This window comes from Ranitomeya imitator, chromosome 7 (genome assembly GCF_032444005.1).
Source record: "Ranitomeya imitator isolate aRanImi1 chromosome 7, aRanImi1.pri, whole genome shotgun sequence".
NCBI lineage: Eukaryota > Metazoa > Chordata > Amphibia > Anura > Dendrobatidae > Ranitomeya > Ranitomeya imitator.
In genome coordinates this window covers 15,586,030-15,609,473 of record NC_091288.1, presented here as the reverse complement: position 1 = coordinate 15,609,473, position 23,444 = coordinate 15,586,030, and the positions used below count along the sequence as shown (strand labels likewise).

At 44.0% G+C, this 23,444-nt stretch overlaps 2 protein-coding genes across 6 annotated transcripts in view; one reads left to right on the top strand and one right to left on the bottom strand.

Annotated features, from left to right (window-relative positions):
- SPEG (striated muscle enriched protein kinase) overlaps positions 1 to 23,444 on the top strand; it is a 227,294-nt gene that overhangs the window by 110,561 nt on the left and 93,289 nt on the right. For 4 of the 5 annotated variants that reach the window (XM_069732774.1, XM_069732776.1, XM_069732775.1 and 1 more), the window contains 8 exons: positions 220 to 309; positions 3,099 to 3,411; positions 7,388 to 8,829; positions 10,054 to 10,197; positions 11,668 to 11,850; positions 20,418 to 20,602; positions 20,776 to 20,864; positions 22,018 to 22,193. In XM_069732774.1, the coding sequence (XP_069588875.1) occupies positions 220 to 309; positions 3,099 to 3,411; positions 7,388 to 8,829; positions 10,054 to 10,197; positions 11,668 to 11,850; positions 20,418 to 20,602; positions 20,776 to 20,864; positions 22,018 to 22,193 (2,622 nt within the window). Of the gene's footprint in view, positions 1 to 219; positions 310 to 3,098; positions 3,412 to 7,387; positions 8,830 to 10,053; positions 10,198 to 11,667; positions 11,851 to 19,211; positions 19,688 to 20,417; positions 20,603 to 20,775; positions 20,865 to 22,017; positions 22,194 to 23,444 lie in introns of those variants that run through there. The other variant, XM_069732777.1, reaches the window with a different exon arrangement.
- Positions 1 to 23,444, bottom strand: part of DNPEP (aspartyl aminopeptidase) — a 226,122-nt gene that overhangs the window by 198,481 nt on the left and 4,197 nt on the right. The gene's annotated exons all lie outside the window — the stretch shown is intronic.

Sequence of the window (23,444 nt, the reverse complement as noted above, 5' to 3'; positions counted from 1 at the left end):
AACTTTTCATTAATGATGAAGAAACGTATGACTTGACCACCTTTATTAGATGCCTATGTCACAGAGGGATGGTACTGTAAGATTTGTGGATGCATTAAACCAGAAAATAAATGTTAACTCATGGTTACATGGCATACATGGAGCAGTGCAACAAGGTGGATCCACTTCTACAGAGTGTCCATAATCCACAATTTATTAGTGTTTTTCTTCTTCATACAGACTCTGAGCCGGGCGAAGAGGACACTGGAGGGCCCCAGCTACAGCGCACAATACGAGCCCCAAATAACACACCTCTGGGTACACCTTCAGGTAAGACCTACCATGCCAGACCCCATATAACTGCATTCAGAGGTGGATTCATGGGGGAAAGTACTTATGATTCAGATATTAACATTAACCTCTTACAAAACTGAGTCTCCATTTTTTTCATTTTTGGGGGGGTGTTAAATTCTTCACTGATTAATTACTTAATATATCTTTATAGCTCCACGTATCTAAAGTAGAACTACAAATCCACTGCATAGTGTTATGTACCACTGGGGGAGCCACCACTGGGGGGAGCTCTGTGCATACACTGTTATCACTTAGGCTACGTTCACACTAGCGTTGCGCCGCCCTGCGTCGGCGACGCAACGCGCGACGCATGAAAAACGCGCGCGTTTTGCGACGCGTGCGTCGTTTTTTGACCAAAATCGGACGCACAGAAAATGCAACTTGTTGCATTTTCTTGCGTCCGATGCTAGCGTCGGAAACGACGCAAGTGTCGAAAAACGCCACCCTAAAAACGCACGCGTCCCCTATGTTAAACATAGGGGCGCGTCGCCGCTGCGTCGCCGCTGCGTCGCCGGCGCAACAGCGACGCACATTGGCGGAACGCCAATGTGAACGTAGCCTAAGTTCAATGTGTGTACAGAATACAGTAAGCGCCCCCTAGTGGTGGCCAGGGACATGCAGAATGTTATCGCAGCACCCTATCTCTGTACAGGCAGAGCTCGAACTCATAAAAATAAATATTTAAATATAAAATAAGGTCCAAGGGTTAATTTTTAGGATCCTATTAAGGATGACGGTCAACAATTGTTACACTTTCCACCCTTAAAATTGTGACAAAGGAGATTCCCATTAGCGTTTACATTGTGATCATCAGTATGAGATGTAGTGTACAAAGGGTTAAACTGCAGAGGATGAGAGTTATCATTCATTTCTTCTACTAGAGGAATAATAAATATGCGTCAGGTTATGGTTGTATATTCTCTTTATCCTGCGAAAAACCTTTTCGTATGCTAATTGTCACCCACCTCTGATTAATGCACTCTGTTATTGGGGAGGGGGTCTGACAATTCCCCGTGCCACATATCTGGTGCAGTTGTCACATTTTTAGTCTATTCTCTATAAAGAAGGAACATCTGGGACATAGTTGCACATGCTGACGGGTGGAATGACTTGTGGCATATACAGTAGGTGCCCCTACATCAGCTACAGCCGCTGGGCACAAGCTCCGCTGCGCCGCTGCTATTGGCGGCTGAGTTACAGTATCCCACATTTCATGCTTTGTAGAAATATCTTTGATCTGGACTAAATAAACAGATATCCTGGCAGCTGTGGAGCGGAGCCCTGATCTGTGTACCACATTGCAGGCGATACATTTATAATCATCCCTTATCCCCAGCGGGAGCGTTGTAAATATTATTAAGGCGCTTCTACCCATTACCTGACCACACTGTGCACTTACAGCATCCAGCAAATATCCCCTGCGGGCACCGCGATGAGGGCACCAACCCGTCTGCGAAACACATATCTTACATAATGAGAATCTATAATACAGTGTGAGGGTAGAAGGTGGGATTTCCTGCATCAAATTTATGTTAAATAATGTAATAAGTAATGTATTGTGTGTCCACAGTGACTGCACCAGCAGAATAGTGAGTGCAGCTCTGGAGGATAATACAGGAGGTAACTCAGGATCAGTAATGTATGTACACAGTGACTGCACCAGCAGAATAGTGAGTGCAGCTCTGGGGTATAATACAGGAGGTAACTCAGGATCAGTAATGTAATGTATGTACACAGTGACTGCACCAGCAGAATAGTGAGTGCAGCTCTGGAGGATAATACAGGATGTAACTCAGGATCAGTAATGTAATGTATGTACACATTGACTGCACCAGCAGAATAGTGAGTGCAGCTCTGGAGTATAATACAGGATGTAACTCAGGATCAGTAATGTAATGTATGTACACAGTGACTGCACCAGCAGAATAGTGAGTGCAGCTCTGGAGTATAATACAGGATGTAACTCAGGATCAGTAATGTAATGTATGTACACAGTGACTGCACCAGCAGAATAGTGAGTGCAGCTCTGGAGTATAATACAGGATGTAACTCAGGATCAGTAATGTAATGTATGTACACAGTGACTGCACCAGCAGAATAGCGATTGCAGCTCTGGAGAATAATACAGGATGTAACTCAGGATCAGTAATGTAATGTATGTACACAGTGACTGTACCAGCAGAATAGTGAGTGCAGCTCTGGGGTATAATACAGGATGTAACTCAGGATCAGTAATGTAATGTATGTACACAGTGACTGCACCAGCAGAATAGTGAGTGCAGCTCTGGGGTATAATACAGGAGGTAACTCAGGATCAGTAATGTAATGTATGTACACAGTGACTGCACCAGCAGAATAGTGAGTGCAGCTCTGGGGTATAATACAGGATGTAACTCAGGATCAGTAATGCAATGTATGTACACAGTGACTGCACCAGCAGAATAGTGAGTGCAGCTCCGGGGTATAATACAGGATGTAACTCAGGATCAGTAATGCAATATATGTACACAGTGACTGCACCAGCAGAATAGTGAGTGCAGCTCTGGAGTATAATACAGGAGGTAACTCAGGATCAGTAATGTAATGTATGTACACAGTGACTGCACCAGCAGAATAGTGAGTGCAGCTCTGGAGTATAATACAGGAGGTAATTCAGGATCAGTAATGTAATGTATGTACACAGTGACTGCACCAGCAGAATAGTGAGTGCAGCTCTGGAGTATAATACAGGATGTAACTAATTTTTTTTAATCTTTCCTCTCTAGGGGACTCGGACACTTTGCTGGCTAGTTCCCTCCACACCACTCCCAGCACGCTGACTGGACTCTCACAGACGGACGAGTTCTCAGACTGGTCCGGCAGTCAACAGACGGTAGTAGAGAGGGACTCCAAGAACACAAGGCAAGGATTCAGTCAGGGGGGAGGCGCTCGACACTTGGGAGTGGAGCCCCTCATCCCAGCAACCAGCAACAACCACCCTGGCAGTATCTGGGGGTCAGAGGTCAGCCTGTCAGGGTTCAGCGACCTGTATAGCAGCGCCTTCAGCCTCTACCGGGGCAGATCATGTGCCATTCGGGTGTAAGTAGCTCAAGTTGCCCATCACCACCCGCTACATACCATCCTCCGCTGAACCCCTATTTTTGAATTTTTCATTTTGAATTCTTTACCTTTTTTCCTTTATGTATTTATAATACATTTTTCATTTTGTTACGTTCATCCGAGGGGCTGATGCGCCAGCGAGCTTAGTACATTTCATCCCGCACTGCAGTCATCAATCTTCTTACCGCACCTTTTCCATATGTATTATCCATCCTTCCGAGCGGCCATCCTTAGGGACGCTCCTTTATAAGGTTACTACCCATCAGTTTCTCATTTTCTGTCTTACTGGACGCCATTCATTTACGTTGTGTATATTACATTTGTAAGAGTAAATTGCATCGGGCCCCTAAAGATTGCAGCCCTGGAGGCAGCAATGTTCACTGATGAAAGCTCCATGCTGTATGATAGAAAATGGATCTATCGTCTGATATCTTCTCAATTAAATGCAGTTTTTCTATTTTACAGACCGTAAATAAAATGAAACACTGTATAAATAAACAGTTCTACAACTTTCTACCCTTCCTGCCCGTTTTATCAAGCATTTCATGCCATTTATTTTTGTATGAAGCTGGTTGCAAAGTCCAACATTTTTTTCATATCTTGTAGTTGCACAAAAAATGCAATGCCTTTTCTGTTTTTCTATGGCAATCCCACCATTTTTTTTTTTTGAAAATTGAGTGAAACTTATCAAAACTCTGATTGGGGTACATTTCTTAATCTGATGCACGCCAGAAGAAATATAAGCCAAATTCATTAAGATGTTCATTCCCTTTAAATTAATTTGTCAGATATTATGCCAGTGAACTCTTCATCAAGACCCGTGTGCAAGATGCCAGTCTTGACGAATCGGGGACATAGTATGATAGAAAGTTGTAGAACATTTTTTATTACATGGATTTAAAAAAAAAAAAAAAAACGTTAAATTCTTTATCCCTATATAGTATTGTGGTGAAATAAGATGACCATTGATGATGACTATGCTCGGTGTGCCCTCCCCTGAGGTTCTGTAACGTCTTCATCAGCTTATTATTTTGGTTGTTCTCCCAGGCTGACCTTTTCTCCCTCCCACCTGCAGGTTTTGGTTCTTTTTCCCTTTTCTACCTTTGCATTTTACACCCTTCTTCATAATCACAATGCTTTATACTCATATATATTGTATATTTTACCATTCAAGGCTTAATATAGCATGTGTCAGAGATGTCCCTATGTGGATCTTGGAGAGAGATGAGCTGATGGGAAACTATGAAAGGCTCCATGAGTTGTGTAAAGTGGATGGAAAGAATTTCCTCAAAAAGTTCTTGACAGGGGAAAATTATATATAATTTTATCTTTATTATTGCATATATCTTGCAATAAACTAAAATATTGTATATCACTACACTAGTTAGACAAGGAGAAAATTGTCCCATGTATGGCCACTTTTAGTTTAACTATTTAGTGTCTCCAATCAAAAACAATAACTTTATCAGTGGAAACTGAAAACTCCCAGCAGACACTAAAGGTACCGTCACATTTAACGACGCTGCAGCGATATAGACAACGATGCCGATCGCTGCAGCTCTCCAGCGACCAACGATGCCAAAGTCCCCGGGTAACCAGGGTAAACATCGGGTTACTAAGCGCAGGGCCGCGCTTAGTAACCCGATGTTTACCCTGGTTACCATTGTAAAAGTTAAAAAATACAAACAGTACATACTCACATTCCGGTGTCTGTCACGTCCCCCGGCGTCAGCTTCCCTGCACTGTGTCAGCGCCGGCTGGCCGTAAAGCAGAGCACAGCGGTGACATCACCGCTGTGCTCTGCTTTACGGCCGGCCGGCGCTGACAGTCAGTGCGGGGAAGCTGATGCCGGGGGACGTGACAGACACCGGAATGTGAGTATGTACTGTTTGTTTTTTAAAAAAATTTTACAATGGTAACCAGGGTAAACATCGGGTTACTAAGCGCGGCCCTGCGCTTAGTGACCCGATATTTACCCTGGTTACCAGTGAACACATCGTTGGATCGGCGTCACACACGCTGATCCAGTGATGACAGCGGGTGATCAGCGACCAAAAAAAGGTCCTGATCATTCCCAGCAACCAACGATCACCCAGCAGGGGCCTGATCGTTGGTCGCTGTCACGCATAACGATTTCATTAACGATATCGTTGCTACGTCACAAAAAACAACGATATCGTTATGTGTGAAGGTACCTTAAAGATTTAGGGAATGATGGGAGTTTTTAGCTCTGCAGTCTGCAGAATAGTAAATGCAGCTCTGGAGTATAATACAGGACATTGCTCAGGATCAATACCGGATCAGTAATGTAATGTATGTACACAGTGACTGCACCAGCAAAATAGTTTGTGCAGCTCTGGGGTATAATACAGGATGTAACTCAGGATCAGTAATGTAATGTATGTACACATTGACTGCACCAGCAGAATAGTGAGTGCAGCTCTGGAGTATAATACAGGATGTAACTCAGGATCAGTAATGTAATGTATGTACACAGTGACTGCACCAGCAGAATAGTGAGTGCAGCTCTGGAGTATAATACAGGATGTAACTCAGGATCAGTAATGTAATGTATGTACACAGTGACTGCGCCAGCAGAATAGTGAGTGCAGCTCCTGAGTATAATACAGGATGTAACTCCAAAGACATACTGATAGGGAATTTAGATTGTGAGCCCCATCGGGGACAGCGATGATAATGTGTGTAAAGTGCTGCGGAATATGTTAGCGCTATATAAAAAATAAATAAAATAAATAAATAAATAAATAAAATAAATAACTCAGGATCAGTAATGTAATGTATGTACACAGTGACTGCACCAGCAGAGTAGTGAGTGCAGCTCTGAGGTATAATACAGGATGTAACTCAGGATCAGTAATGTAATGTATGTACACAGTGATGGCACCAGCAGATTAGTGAGTGCAGCTCTGGGGTATAATACAGGATGTAACTCAGGATCAGTAATGTAATGTATGTACACAGTGACTGCACCAGCAGAGTAGTGAGTGCAGCTCTGAGGTATAATACAGGATGTAACTCAGGATCAGTAATGTAATGTGTGTACACAGTGATGGCACCAGCAGATTAGTGAGTGCAGCTCTGGGGTATAATACAGGATGTAACTCAGGATCAGTAATGTAATGTATGTACACAGTGACTGCACCAGCAGAATAGTGAGTGCAGCTCTGGAGTATAATACAGGATGTAACTCAGGATCAGTAATGTAATGTATGTACACAGTGACTGCACCAGCAGAATAGTGAGTGCAGCTCTGGAGTATAATACAGGATGTAACTCAGGATCAGTAATATAATGTATGTACACAGTGACTGCACCAGCAGAATAGTGAGTGCAGCTCTGGGGTATAATACAGGATGTAACTCAGGATCAGTAATGTAATGTATGTACACAGTGACTGCGCCAGCAGAATAGTGAGTGCAGCTCCTGAGTATAATACAGGATGTAACTCCAAAGACATACTGATAGGGAATTTAGATTGTGAGCCCCATCGGGGACAGCGATGATAATGTGTGTAAAGTGCTGCGGAATTTGTTAGCGCTATATAAAAAATAAATAAAATAAATAAAATAAATAACTCAGGATCAGTAATGTAATGTATGTACACAGTGACGGCACCAGCAGAATAGTGAGTGCAGCTCTGGGGTATAATACAGGATGTAACTCAGGATCAGTAATGTAATGTATGTACACAGTGACGGCACCAGCAGAATAGTGAGTGCAGCTCTGTAAAATAATAAAGAATTTAACTGTGATCTGAGTCTATGGAATAAACCCATGATTCGCAGTTTCTCTAGTCTGCTAGTGTAACATTTTAAGGATTTAGTGAAAAAGTGTCACACAATTCCATGGAACCTATTATCAGTGCCCTGTGCCCAGAAATTAAGGGCATTCAACGCCAAAGTCATCTTAGCTCACATTTCACTGTTTCTTACAGCTTTTCACCAGAAGGAGGACTACGGAGAGGTAGCATTAATGGAGCCATCCCAGATTCTCCTCTGCCTCTTCAGAATCCAAGACATCCAGTTCTACCTCCTCAGTCTCCCCGGCTGGTGCAATGGCCTGTTGCCAGTCCTATGCCTGGCGGTCGTGGCCCATCAACACCTCTTACTCCTAGAAAGAAAACCCTTATGCCTTCCCAATATCAGGACACAGTAGTTGAAGAGTTTGAAGAGAAGGTTAAAAGGCCAAAGTCCTCAGCTGGCTCTCAGGTCAGTGGCCAGGAGTCTCGCCCTTTGACACCATTGAGTGAATCATCAGGGCGAGTGTCCATTTTGCGCGCTTCTCCAAAGCTGGTCCGCTCAGGATCTAAAATTTTTGAAAAACTGCGTTGTCTTGAAGAGAGAAGGAAAAGCCTGGATCAGACGGACAGCCCTTTTCCTGTGCAGTCCTGGCTACCGCTCCGTAAGACCAGGTCATTTGACCAGCCTGGGGCAGATGGACTTGTTAGTGGCTTGGAGTCCTCAACTGAAGAGCTAAGGGATGACCTAAGAGATGGAGTGAAATCAGAGGTGGGAGGATATACCTTGAGGTATCCTTCATTGAGGTATAAGACAGCTTCACTGGATGATAGAAGCGCCTTCTCAGGCCGTGTAAGTGATATTGAGGCACGATTTTCTCAAGAACTTTCCCGCATTAAAAGAACTGTTTCCCAGCAGCAGCTTATCCGTTCATCTCAAGATCTGTCTCGAAGATCACCTTCTCCTCAATTAACCCCAAGTATCCATCCTGCTCCTTTGGATCTTTCTCCAACACAAGTGCCCAAAGACTCTAAGGCACCCGAAATTCAGGAACAAAAGCCAGCAAATGCGGCCACTGCCCGAAAACCCGTAGCCAGGGGCTCTGCCACCGTCAACCAAATACCCCAAGATAAAGCACCTCATGGTGGAGTCAAAGGACAATCTGCTCCCGTACCAGAGAAATCATCAAATGGTTCTATCATCCACCATCAAGTAGTCAAGCAATCAGATACACGACTTGCATCCCACCCACTTTCCAAAACCAATGCCAGTGCTTCGAAACCTGCAATCTCTAAAGCACCAGCCCCTAAACAGGAAGTCACAGGGTCTCACATGAAGAAGGTTCCCGATTATGGAAGTGAGCCACCACCAACCAGCACACAAGCCCCACCAGCACTGGAAATAGCACAGAGGGGGATAGGGAGGGAAAAGGGGACTACGGGTGGAGAAACAAGAGGAGAGACCAGATACCTCCCATGGGCTACTCCAGCGGGTCCCACCCACAGAAGTCAATGGCTACCAGCGAAGGGTGGGGGGCAAGTCAAAAAGCACAGTGAAACTCATACCAGTGGAAAATCCAACAAAACCACCAAAAGCAAAGGGAAGAGCCGGCGGCACAGAGTTATGTCACCAGAACTAGGTATGCTATAATAGGAATGGACCTACTGTATGTGCTTGTGCCAAGGGCAGGGGACAGCCAATGTAGCTGCCACTACAGAATTTGTCACCCAGCTTTGCCATGCTAATGAAAGTCAAGGCTACAAAGTTTTGAAATAATTTAACCCCAACTTCTTATTTCTTTCTTAATCCCCTCCCCCCTACTTTTTTAATTTTGAAGCATATCATATGTATCCTCTATGCTGCTGTTTTATGTGCCCACCCCTGCCTGTCTAGTTATTGGCAGCATAATAGCATTTAGCGATGAAGGCAAAACAATACAAAATGCACCTCGTATGTTTACCTTCTACTAATGGCATGTGTGTTTCCCTGCCTATCTAGTTCCCGCAGCACAGTAGACAATACAGTAGAGATTAATATAAAACATAACGTAATGTCCCTTATATGCTTCCTTTCTGCTACTATCAGGTGTATTCTCCTGCCTATCTAGTTTAATGCAGCACAATAAACTTTAGAGAATAAAGAAAACAGAACATGATGCTTCCACTCTGCTACTGTCATGTGTGCTACCTTTCCTATCTAGTTCGCCACAGCACAATAAACATTAGAGATTAAAAGAAGACATTACATGATGCCCCTTTATATGTTTCCCCTCTTCTACGCTTCCGTCATTATCCTACCTATCAAGTTAACCGCAGTACAATAGACATTAGAGTTTGATACAGAACGTAATTCCCTTCATATGTATACACTTCCCCTCTGCTACTGTCTTGTGCTTTCCCTTACCCATCTAGTTTCCTGCAGTACAATAGACTCTAGAGACTTAAACAAAACATGAGGACCCTTATATACTTCCCTGTGAGTACTGTCATGTGTGTTACTTTTCTTTTCTTGTTCTCTATAACACAATAAACATTAGCGATGAAAACAAAACAGAATAAGACGCCACTTTTATGCCTCCCCTCTGCCATTCTAATGCCATTTGTGATACCCTATCTCTCTTGTTAACTGCTGCACGATTGATTTTAGAGATCAAAATAAACTAGAACCTTACATGCTTCCCTTGTGCTAATGTCATGTGTGTTCCCCATCCTATCTAGTTTCTGGCAGCACATTAGACATCAGAAATTCAAGTAAAATGCAATATATTTGGGATATGCATGGGATATACACTTTATTAAATACTTTTTCACTGAAGCCTTTTGCCTTTGTCCTGCTGTACTTATTGTATGCATTCTACTACTAGAATCTTCAGATGATTCTTATGTATCAGCTGATGAGGATCCGAGGGAGGCACCAGTGTTTGAAATTCCCCTGCAAAGTGCCCTTGTGAATGCCGGCTCAGAAGTTTTGTTAAAATGTATCATCACAGCAAAACCAAGTCCAGAAGGTTAGTATTGAGCAGTGTATACATGCACATTGCATATCATGTATAGTCGTATGAGCATCACTTGATCTTGGTGGCGTCAAAATGGTTGCGTCTAGTTTGGATAATCTCTTTTTGATGGAAGGTTCCTCTGACATTCAGCTGATCGCCAGACTGGAAGCTTTAATTGTCAGCACTAATCTAAGGAGGATGTAGACTCAAGTGACCGTCCATGGTCTGTGTTTTACCTCTTTGTGCTGTTGGTGTGCCATCCTTATGTCCATGTGATGCGTTTCGGCGCCTGGGAAAAGCAGTACAGTTCGAGCTGATCCCAGGTGCTGGCTGCTGATGGCAGCTTTCATCATTGTCTCCTGGTCGCGCTGAAATTAGCGCAACCAGGAGACAATGATGGGAGTTGTACTAAGCAACAACTGTATAATTACTGTGTAAAAATAAAGAATTAATAAAAAAAAATGGCATGGGCTCCCGCACAATTTTCATAACCAGCAGAGGGAAAGCCTAAGCTGTTTGCCTAGCCTTTCCTGTTGAATTTACGGGGGACCCCAGAAAAAAAAAATGACTGAGGGTCCCCCTATAAATTCAAACCAGCAAAGGCTAAACAGACAGCTGTGAGTTGATATTAATAGCCTGGGAAGGAGCCAGAGATATTGCCCCTAAAGGTTACCAACATCTGCCCCCAGCCATGGGCTTTCCCTCTGCTGATTATGAATTACATGGGAGCCCACGCAGTTTTTTTAAATTTAATTCTTTATTTTATACAGGAGTTGCACAGCTGCTGCTGAATACAACTCCCATCATTGTTTCCTGGTCGCGCTGATCTCACTGTAAAGAGGCGACAATGATGAGAGCTGCCTTCAGCATCCGGCCGACATCTGGAAACAGCGCAAACTGTACCACTTCTTTCCAGGCGCCGGGACTTGTCACGCTGATGACACATGGATGAACAGAAAAACCGGACGTGTGAAGAAGGTCTAATAGATTAGAACTTTCAATTATGACCTCAGTGCTATATCAGTAATAGTGCACCCACCTTCTCTGTCCCACCTATGATACTTAGGACCCCAAGTAAGATTGTGCTAGGTGGTATGTGGTTAAAATATACTAATAATAATTGCTATAGTAGCTTCAGGTTTGCCTCGAATGCGATTTGGGACTTCAAACCTTAGTCCTCTGTGATACCCCCATGTAGGTACTATTCTGTCTTTGCACTTTATGTCCGGAAGGATATTATTTTAATTATATTTGTTTATATGTAATTTTAAGCAATCATATTATTTTATTTCAACCACATACCACCTAGACTTATCTTATTTAGAATTGTAGTGGTGTGTAACCATTTGCTATCACAGTTTAGGCCCCCAATGCAGCAGGACTCGAGTACAACAGCTACACGTGTACCCCCTAAAGTTGCATCCCTGATAAGTGAACCTGTTTATTAATACAATAACAATGTATTATTCACTTTCCTGGCAGTCATATGGAGAAAGGATCGTGTCCCTCTAAAGAATAATCCCACCCATCAGATACGAGCTGAAGGCGAGCGGCACACCCTAATGATACGCTGGGCACTACCATCTGACTCTGGCATTTATACAGTAACAGCAAAGAATGAAGTGGGGGAAGCTAGTAGCTGTGGAGCTCTCACCGTCAAACCAGGTAACTGAGAGCACAATATCATGGAAATTTACAGCGGATGTCCTGAAAAATGAGATCCCAGACATAACCCAACATGCTGACTATGGCAGCAGGAGAATGGGGGTGTCTCAGCTAGGAGGGGGAAATGTCAGCTAGAAGTGGGCAGTGTCTCAGCTAGGAGGGGTGAAGTGTCTCAGCTAGGAGGGGTGCAGTGTCTCAGCTAGGAGGGGTGCAGTGTCTCAGCTAAGCATGGGCAGTGCCTCAGCTGGGAAGGGAAAGTGTCACAGCTAGGAGTGGGCAGTGTCTCAGCTGGGAAGGGAAAGTGTCACAGCTAGGAGTGGGCAGTGTCTCAGCTGGGAAGGGAAAGTGTCACAGCTAGGAGTGGGCAGTGTCTCAGCTAGGAGTGGGCAGTGTCTCAGCTAGGAGTGGGCAGTGTCTCAGCTAGGAGTGGGCAGTGTCTCAGCTAGGAGTGGGCAGTGTCTCAGCTAGGAGTGGGCAGTGCCTCAGCTGGGAAGGGAAAGTGTCACAGCTAGAAGTGGGCAGTGTCTCAGCTAGGAGGGGTGCAGTGTCTCAGCTAAGCATGGGCAGTGTCTCAGCTAGGAGGGGTGCAGTGTCTCAGCTAGGTGTGGGCAGTGTCTCAGCTAGGTGTGGGCAGTGTCTCAGCTAGGTGTGGGCAGTGTCTCAGCTAGAAGCTGGCAGTGTCTCAGCTAGGAGTGGGCAGTGTCTCAGCTAGGAGGGGGCAGTGTCTCAGCTAGGAGTGAGCGTTGTCTCAGCTAGGAGGGGGCAGTGTCTCAGCTAGGAGTAGGCAGTGTCTCAGCTAGGAGTGAGCGTTGTCTCAGCTAGGAGAGGGCAGTGTCTCAGCTAGGAGTGGGCAGTGTCTCAGCTAGGAGGGATGCAGTGTCTCAGCTAGGAGTGAGCGTTGTCTCAGCTAGGAGGGGGCAGTGTCTCAGCTAGGAGTAGGCAGTGTCTCACCTAGGAGTGAGCGTTGTCTCAGCTAGGAGGGGGCAGTGTCTCAGCTAGGAGTAGGCAGTGTCTCAGCTAGGAGTGAGCGTTGTCTCAGCTAGGAGGGGGCAGTGTCTCAGCTAGGAGGTGGCAGTGTCTCAGCTAGGAGTAGGCAGTGTCTCAGCTAGGAGTGAGCGTTGTCTCAGCTAGGAGGTGGCAGTGTCTCAGCTACGAGGTGGCAGTGTCTCAGCTAGGAGGGGGCAGTGTCTCAGCTAGGAGGGGGCAGTGTCTCAGCTAGGAGTAGGCAGTGTTTCAGCTAGGAATGGACAGTGTCTCAGCTAGGAGTGAGCGTTGTCTCAGCTAGGAGTGGGCAGTGTCTCAGCTAGGAGTGGGCAGTGTCTGCACTAGGAGTGGGCAGTGTCTCAGCTAGGAGTGAGCGTTGTCTCAGCTAGGAGTGGGCAGTGTCTCAGCTAGGAGTGGGCAGTGTCTCAGCTAGGAGTGTGCGTTGTCTCAGCTAGGAGTGTGCGTTGTCTCAGCTAGAGGTGGGCAGTGTCTCAGCTAGGAGAGGGCAGTGTCTCAGCTAGGAGTGGGCAGTGTCTCAGCTAGGAGTGGGCAGTGTCTCAGCTAGGAGTGGGCAGTGTCTCAGCTAGGAGTGGGCAGTGTCTGCGCTAGGAGAGGGCAGTGTCTCAGCTAGGAGTGGGCAGTGTCTCAGCTAGGAGAGGGCAGGGTCTCAGCCACGATGGGACAGTGTTTCTTTTGCACCAAAAACGCAGCAACACCTGATACCTGCGTGTTTTTGCTGCGTTTTTGCATGGACCCATTCCTTTCTATGGTTAAAAAAGGCTGAAAAAAACGCTGAAAGATTTGACATGCAGCTCTTTCAAAAAACACAGCAGTTTTCAAAATCAGTCAAGAAAGTAAACCAATGTGTGTTCAAGAGATTTCTGAAATCTCATAGCCTTTGCTGGTACTGTAAAACGCAGCTTAAATTTGTAATTAAAAAAACGCAGCAAAAAACTGAAACAAAAATGCAATGTGTCAGAATAGCCTAAGTGTCTCAATTAAATAACAGTGTGTCTCGTCTAATTGCAGTCATTGCCTCACGTGGGAGGGGGCCACAGTGTCCTCGTCATGTGGGGGCCATGTCTTATCAGAGTGGGTTCTCTGCCTCTATTGAGGGGGGCAGTGTCTTATGATTTAGTCCACTTCTATGGGTTTTATTGAACATCTGTATTGGAGTCCCCAAGGTCAGCCACATTGTCTCTGTTACAATAGCATCCACCAGAGGTGGATCATCACGATGTACCTTGAACCTTATGGTGCCTTTATATATCTTGCTAAAGTTCACCTTTCTCTGGAGCTCTCCAGCTGATGCAAAACTACAACGCCCATTATCCCAAAAATTCAATAAAAATATTGCTTTATAATAAGATTTATTCTAAATTAACACATTACAAAAAAATTGCCGTTGTAAGAACGGACTTAAGGTTATTGTAATGCAAGGGGAGAGGCCACACGTAGGGCCGGAGAAATGTAATTGATTGCCAACAAGTGTATAGAGCAGGGGCACAAAGAGACAGCAGAGGTCCCCTTTGCAAGAAGTGTATGGGCTCAGTGCTCCCAAATAGCTCATCATAGAGCGTCCCCTTATGTCTCTGTTCATCAGTAACTGTGAGCTATGATATTACTTAACTCAGATCCTTACATGCAATTTAATAGACTGTCAAAAGCTAACAGCTACTTTTAGGTTGGCAGCGAGCCTGCATACCTACTGGCCCCAGGGCAATTGCATGGGCTGCATATATAGCATGTCTGCCCCTGGTGTGCAAATGTAGTCAGCATTGATTAACCAAGCTTTTAACCCCTTTCCAACATGAAGTATGGAGTGCGCTCACCAATACAGAAATATTAGTGTTTTATACCTTCTAAAAAAATATTTAGAATTGAGAGTCCTCAGTGGTTGATACTTTTTAATGGCTAACTGACAAGATGGTAACAAATTGCAAGCTTCCGAGACTACTCCGGTCTCTTCATCAGGCATAAACTAATAGAAACTCTGAAGAATCACATATTTATGCACAACACAGCACAGAAAAATGCCTTAGATAAGACAGGGGACGTGAAGCAGAATTACCATTATATGAGTGATAAACAGTTATGACCATAAATATTGGAACAGTTTATAGATAAGAAGTGTGAATGTTTTATTGTCCTCTGATTGGAGTTCTATGTTATGATGCCCCTACACGGTCTGAGGAGCAAATTCCTTAGTTGATGTAAAAGGACATAAATCCATGCGACACATTCATTCCTGCACTGAGATACCTGCTATCAAGTGATTATAGGCTCGAAACCCCTAGTCGGACTAAAAAAATGCAAACAAAAATAGTTTGAAATGTGTAGAAAAAACTATAATACATTTTCGCCTTCACAAAAAAAATCTTTAAAACAGCTATAAACCTTGACATCACCATATTTGTAAAAGTCTGAACTATTAAAATATATTAATGACAATGCACAATGATCATTGTACAAAAATGCCATAACTGAGGCCACTTTACGTGCTGCCAAAATTCTAAAAAGCAACAAACTAAAGCTCACGCTGAAAAAAAAAAGCTCTAACACAGCTCCATAAATATAAAAAAAGCTCTAAGTATAAAACTGTAGTGACAAAAAAACTGTTTTGTTTTGTTAATTTTAAGGCAGTAATACATAGAGTAGAACTTTATTGGGTAATTTGGTGTCGCTGCAACATGAGACAGATGCAATATTACTGTCAATTATGGGTTGTTCTGCGCCTATGATAAAACAGAACAATAAAACTAAAGAACACAGATCCTAAACTACACTGATACAATGTAACATATGAAGAGAACCTCAACTACACTGATACAATGTAACATGTGAAGAGAACCTAAACTACACTGATACAATGTAACATGTGAAGAGAACCTAAACTACACTGATACAATGTAACATGTGAAGAGAGCCTAAACTACATTGATACAATGTAACATGTGAAGAGAGCCTGAACTGCACTGATACAATGTAGCAAATTATCAGGGTGGGATAGATTTGTGCCGCTGATATGTTTAGCTTACAGAGGATTGTTTAGGGTTTGCTGCATTGTATCAAGTCCAATTTGTGAGAAGTATTAGGTCTGAACATGATTTTAGCATCTGAATGTTAATAAGAATATTCCCAGATATACCTTATGTCTCATTACACAGGACCGTTGCACAGAATGTGATATATGGCCAAATACAGGACAACGTTTTGCTTCCCTTGAATTTCAGAGTTTTGCAGTTCTTGCTGTACTATTAGGCTAGGGTCACATTGCGTTAGGGCAGTCCGTTTAGCGCATAGCGCTACAGACTGCGCTAACGCAATGTCCCGAAAGGGATCGCGTTTGCTGATCCCGCTAGCGCAAATGCCCGATCTGCGCTAGCGAGGAAGCAGCGTTCGCGGTCCGTCACTCAAATGACGGCACATCGCTAGCGATGCGTTCGCCATTACAAACAATGGCGGCGTTAACGGACTACGTTACACCGCGTTATGCCGTGGTGTAACATAGTCCGTTAAACGGGTTCACATAACGTAATGTGAACCTACCCTTAGGGTATGTGCTCATGACATCATCTAGACACTCGCGTACCCACTGAGTTTTTCAAGCAGAAGGTGCTTCAAGAAAACTTCTGTTTAAAATAGTTTTCTTCTCTTTTTAAAGCAATCGATCTTCAGTGAATACAGATTTTATCTGTGATTTGAGAATTTTGAAAATAAATGATCTGTCCCCATTGAGAAAGAAGAAGATTTCTCTGATAAGAAATATGACAAAGTTTCTTATTTTTCATGTGTACTATTGACTTATGAAATAAAAATGTAATATAGTTTGAGCTGTTGTCCTACACCAACATGGCATTGCTGATTCCGCATGCACCATTTGGGCACATGTTATGCGTTGGCTGTGGACATTTTTGCCCAATGTTAACATGGAGTTAAATATTCTGCGAATGAATCTACTAGTGATGGGGGGATTGTGAGGACGTCATTGACCCATGAATCATACACAGAAATAGCCCATAATTTGGACATGTGCAGTGGGGCTCATTAGACAGCGATAGTGTCTGGTATGGACAGGAGGACGGGGATAAAGGGTGAGGTGTTTATGGACTACTTTGACTACGCATACTTCTGTAATTAAGGAAATTTGTAACGTTTTATGGGATTATGAAAATGTTGTGCTGTATTCTATGAGTTATTTCATTAGATTGCGGTGTTACGTTTTTTATGCATATTTGTTATTTTTATTGATGTCTCGTGCCATCACTCTATATGTGGCTACACTTTGCACATTATCTCGTGCTTGACAAAGATTCACTGCTGTTTTTATTTTCTAGAGCCAAAATGTTGCTTTGAGATGGGTCAATAAGGTTCACCCACCCTTGGCTTATTCTGAAGTGCTGCCTACTTTTATTTAGTGCTCATGTAGATGAGCATATTATACAGACATTTACTATCCAAGTAAAGATTGGATGGCAGACAGACTGTTCAGATGATAGCTTTATCACACGAACGGAGCATCCTTGTGCAGCGGGCATTAGTATCTGCCATATCTTGGATGAGATTTGCTTATTCAAGTCAATGGGTTTTCATAATTAATATGTACCAGTCGTATTGCGTCCGATTTTTACAGATGCAATGCTGTTATTAACCTTGGAAACTGCATTTGATCATGTACATTTTAAAATGATGTAAAATAGGGATATACGAATGGCACATCCATGACAATACGGATGAAAATCGGCTGAGTTTTCTGAATGAAAATTGAACAATTGATCATATGGTCGTCTGACCCTGGCCTTAGGCAAAGTTCACAAGAGCATATAAAAAATCATCATCCATATGGCATCTGTTGTTAGTTTTCTACATTAATAATTACATTGTATCTGTATATATCGGATGCTATGCTTGTGATCTGTATGGGATCTATTTTTGTGTTTGAGAAACGCGACTTTTTCTCATACAGACATTCGGTCTGTGAAATAAAACAGTCATCTGAACAGCCCCATTGAAAACCATTCAAGCAAAAAAAGAAGTGTATCCAGCGAGCGTAGAAGGAACAGTGATAGACGTTTTTGCAAAGAACTTCTCAATATTTAATGAATCCAATAATGTTACACGTAGATACAAAAACGCATAGTTTTGGGGGGTGAGGGGTTAAATTTTTGTCTATACATGTAACATTATCGGATTTGTTAAATATTGAGAAGTTCTTTGCAAAAACCTCTATCACTGTTCCTTCTACGCTCCCTGATACACTTCTTCTTTTTTTGCTTGGATATAGCTGTGCTTAGTCTGGACTGAACTACTTCTGTGCTGGAGCGTCTGAAACGGCCGTCTATGCCCCTTTCACACATCAGTCTTTTGCCGTCAGTCTCAATCCAGCAAATTAAAAAAAAAAAAAAAACGGATCCTGCGAATGTTGCCGCCAGATCCGTTTTTTTCTCATAGACTTGTATTAGCGACGGATTGCGACAGACGGCCTCACGTTTCATCCGTCGTTCGCCGGATCCGTCGAAAATTGTTTATCCGGCGGCTGGAGAAAGCAGACAAAGTAACGTTTTTTGTGTCCCTCAAAATACAGACAGCGACCGATCCGTCGCCGTCCGTCATTTGCTAGTATGGAAGCCTATGAAACCGGATCTGTCAAATGATAGAATCCGTCGATGGATTCCGTTTTTTTTAACTGAGCATGCTCCGATTTTTTTAGGATCCAATTAGCTGGATCAGCTAGACGGATCCGGCGAGAAAACGGATCCGTCGCATCAGTTTTTCACAATCTGTGACGGATCCATTTTTTTTCAACATTCGACAGATTGTGACTGATGGCAAAAAACTGATGTGTGAAAGCAGCCATAGTAGTGAGCTGAAATTATTAATATTTTTTTCCTTTTATTATTCAATTGAAAACCATTGGTCTGAGTGCTGAGGAGTGAGATTGGGTTTCTTTCACAGACCGCACTCAGACCGGGTGGTGTGAATATAGCCTTATGAGCGGAGCCGGAGTCAATGTTCACAGGCCTGCACCCTCGATTTCATGGTGCTGCTCTGCTGTATGACTCATGACTTTGCACTTACGGGGGGATTATGGCCCCTTCTTTCCCATGCACAGATACATTTCATGTCTATCCTATAAGCTGGCGCATTACCCACGGCTTTCTCTCTGTCTGGTATAATAAATGATATTCTCATTAGCTCAGCATCTGCCGCTCCCAGGAATGTCTCTTGCCAGTGTCATTGCACCAGTTGACCGTCATTGTCGCACAGCTTTGATGGCAGCAAGAACTGGGAAACCCGAGCCACCCGTGTGTCTGTGACTAGTATTTATTGTGATCAGCTGTGTACACTGTTAGAGGGCGCGGGCAGCGTTGGCTTCTGTTGGGCAGGAGCGTCAGGAATGGTGGTCGCTCCGGCTGCACTGCGCTACTTCCATCGCCGCCGCTATCCCTCCCTGTCCTGTCCACCGCACCTCTCTGTCCTGTTCACTGTCTTTCTTGCTAGTGGGAGGGAGCGAGGAGGGTGAGAGTCTAAATTCAGCAACAGATTGTACTCGAGGTGACCTCGTCATGTTCAGTCTCTCCTCCCTTCTTCTTTCCCTCTCTCCTCTCTGTGCTGCTTTTTCCTTTTTATGTGCATCTTTCTTCTTTCTCAGCTCTTCCCTCCCTTTTCCCTTTGTCTTCCTTTCTTCTGTCTCCTCTCCCCTTTTTCTTTTCTTTATTCCTCTTTGCTCTTCTCTCGTGCTGCCCCCATACTCTTGGATGCCCTTTCTCAGCTCTGGCTGCACCTTTCCTCTTTTTGCCTCTTGTTGCTCTTGATGGCCGAGATGTTTTTGGGGGTCTTTCGCTGTAATCCGGTGAGTGTCTCTGTGTCTGTCCTATTCCGTGCATGTCTCAGACTCCGTGCATAAAGCAGAGGCCGCACTCAGTTCTTTTTTTGGCAGTTCGGATGGATGCCAGTGCTGTGCTGGGAGGGGGTGGTGGCAGGGAGGGGGCTTGGCGTGATGCCATTTTAGACATTTATGAGGGTTTTTTACTCTATTTTTCAAACTTAACCTAACAATATATCCGTGGAATAAAAAAGAATTCTAGCTAAGAACTAATGAGACTTTTTACAGACCTTAGAGGGTATTGAGCACATTATAAGCCTTGGGTGTCTTGTGTTGTTGACTTCTACAGCGTCTACAGTGTCGTAGCTGGAACCGTCTGATTCTGCTCCTTGGCTGAAGTTATAGATTCACAAATACATTTGCACGTCTTGTGTGTATAAACTAGCATCGATCACAGGCATGTGGAGTATGTGGAGCCGCCCCTGAGTCCTACAGAGGTCTATGGAAAGTAAGGCCCTGTAGAAAGACCCCGTTACTTTCCAGGACTATCTCAAGAGGAAGGGGACTGGCTCAAGGATCAAAGCACCCAAGTCCATTGGGTTCTCATCTCCGGATCTAGGCATTTCCACTGTGGTCCCGTATTCATTTCTGGCCCTTCTCGTATAATCCAAAGACCCTCATACCTTCCTACAAAAGAGCTTGGTATGTGCAACGCTCCTCGAGAAAGACCTGTAACTCGTGTCGCCTTTCCTTCCAGCGCCGGCCACAGAGTCTCCTGCTCATCGGGGGACCCCTCGAGATGTTCTGAGCCCCATTACATCCGACGATGAGTATCTAAGCCCTCAGGAAGATTTAAGCGAGCCTGCAACGCCGCAGCACACCATGTCCGGCAAGATCGCCATCCAACACAGCGTGACCTTTAAAACCCCCCCATCGTTCAAGGTCAGCTGTTAATAGGGAGAATATGAGTTCTGGGTGGGTAGTGGGGTGTTAAGCCCAGGACTAGATTGAGAAGGGTGTAATGGAGCCCCCACAGCTCTAGAGCCCTACAACACAATGATGGCCAATGGGGGAAGGATCAATACACAGCATTTCTTTCTGTTACTTTTCCTTAGGTGGCTCTGTCAGACCAGGCGGTGTTTGAGGGTCAGGAGATTATCCTCCGAGTCCAAGTGGATGGAGAACCAAAGCCAATGATAAACTGGTGAGTGCCCGACGATACAGTAAAATAAATCTGGATAATATAGTGGATAATATACTGCTCATAGAGCAGATTTCTGTCTGGTGCTGATCTTCTGTTACATTGTATCCAGTTAATTTCAGAATTGTCTTAAAGGGAATCTGTCGTCAGGTTTTTGCTCCCCCATCTGAGAGCAGCATAACGTAGGGGCAGAGACCCTGATTCCACCGATGTGTCATTTACTTGGCTGCTTGTCGCAGTTTTGATTAAAAACTGTTTTCTCTGCTGCAGATCTACCAGTTCTACGAATGCTGAGCTCTGTATAACTCCGCCCCCACCCACCACTGATTGGCTGCATTCTGTGTACACTGTGCATAGTCAGAAAGCTTCCAATCAATGGTGGGCGCGTGGTTGGACTACCTGGCAGCAGGCCAAGTAGCCCTTTAGTGATAATCTCCTGCTGATAAAACAGTGATTTTATCAAAACTACAGCGAAAAGCTTAGTAAGTGACACATCGCAGGAATCAGGGTCTTTGTCTCTACGTCATGCTTTTCTCAGATTAGGTGGCAAAACCCCTGATGACAGATTCCGTTTAACCTTGGTAGATGATAATCTGCCGTACTGCGTTGTGCATTCCGAGAAGGCAATGCAGTAGGATGCATTATATATATAAAGATGACGTATATATGCTGAATTAAGATTAGCTGATAAAATGTAATGCCAGTGTGCCCTAAGTAGCCACAAGCACAGCTTGGGTTGATTTCTATAGCAGGCAGCAGAATTATGATTGCAGCTCTGGTCTGTAATAGAGACTTACAAATAGTGCAAGTAAAGTGATGGATTTATAAAGTTACTCAGCCTATTATATAGGAAATATCTAGATGTATGTTGGTGCAATCTGTGCACAAGGGCCCCAGAGATTAGGTGCGGTGGGGCCCACATCCGTCTCCAAAGCAGGTGTGAAGGGCCCATATATTGTTCTTCTGTCTGTCCGCCCCTTTTAAATGCCATGGTCATCAGTAAAATCACACATTCATGGTTAAACCAGGAGCTTTGTTCTCAGTGTCAGTCTGCTTGTGCACAGCATCATTCTTGGATATTGTATCAGTTCATTAGGAATTGGTTGGGTTATTTGCACCAATAATTGATTATTTTTACCCTTTCAATCCTGGATAGGTTGAAGAACAAGCAGCAGGTGAAACCCGGTGGGAAATATCACATGACGGAGGAGGAGGACGGCGCTTTTTCACTTAATATCGCGGGCTCCGAAAAACGAGATTCCGGCTTCTATACCTGTAAAGCAATAAATGAATATGGAACAAAGCAATGCGAGGCCAAGGTAGAAGTAAGAGGTAAGACCGGCCACAGCCCTGACGATAATCTCATGATATTGTGTTGTTTGTATGTGTTATGTTGGATGCACAATATAGCCACTGCGTAAAATATGGCGTCATCGCTCCAGGGCTGCACACACCACGCGACTGTCCCATGTCACACTATAGAGACCACAAAGCGCTGGCGCAGGGATACATCGGAGTATGAAGGGCGGTTCTGTGCATTAAGGAGGAACGTAAAATATATCCGGAATGGAGACTCACAGCATGGCGGTTCTGCGATGTAGAAGCCTGGAATTTGTGTCCTGGGGTTGTAGAGTTTAGCCGGCAGCATAGCAAATGCATTATTATTTCTGATGTATTACTTTTATTTTTTTAATTTTTTTATTGTATTATTATTTTTATGTTTTTGTTTCCATCAGTTTATTTTTTTCCTGAGAGCGAGGGAAGATGTACTGTAGATGGGCATTATTGTCAGGATTAGATGTATCACGGGTAGCAATAGGGTGCCAATTAAACACTGCTCTGCCCATAATGTGTAAAAAACGTTCAATCCTTATAAACTTGCCTGCGCATCATTTTAGAGAACAATATTTAGAGAATTTGCTATATTTGCATCTGAATTTAATGGAAGGATTTGTTCAAGTTGATCATGAAAGTCTGCAGTGACTCTTTGTGACTGCAGACTTGTGAACCCTCGCAGTGCGTGCTGTGAGGATTCTCCGGTTGCCGGCGGTGAGACCATGACATGCGCAGTCTCGCTCAATTCCCTCAGTCCGCGCACGTCTAGTTGGAATGTGGCGGGAGTATACATATCGCAGACTTGCAGTCAGATGATTGCTCAGTCTCGCCGCCAGCACTGAAGACTATTCCCAGCGTGCGCTGCAAGCGATGTGAGGATTAACAAGTCTGCAGACTTTCCTGATTAAACCTGGACAACCCCTTCAAATCTCCAGGATCATTCTCATAACTCATCGTGTGATTACCACAAGTCTAATTGCAGTGAAACTAATAAAAGTTACATTAAAAAAAACATAGAAAAATCTTTCTGCGCTTATAATACGCTTCTTAGCCAAAAATATTAAAGGAATTTTTCTGTTGCAAGAAACGAACAGTGCATGGTCTGCAGCCCAGAGCGGGGAAATGTCCGAATGTTAGCCGGAGTATTACCACAGCAGCGCGTGTTACTTCATATAAGCAGCAGAATCCAACGTAAGGCAAACTGTGTTTAATATATGCAGCTTGAACTGGAACAAAATAAGAAAGCTT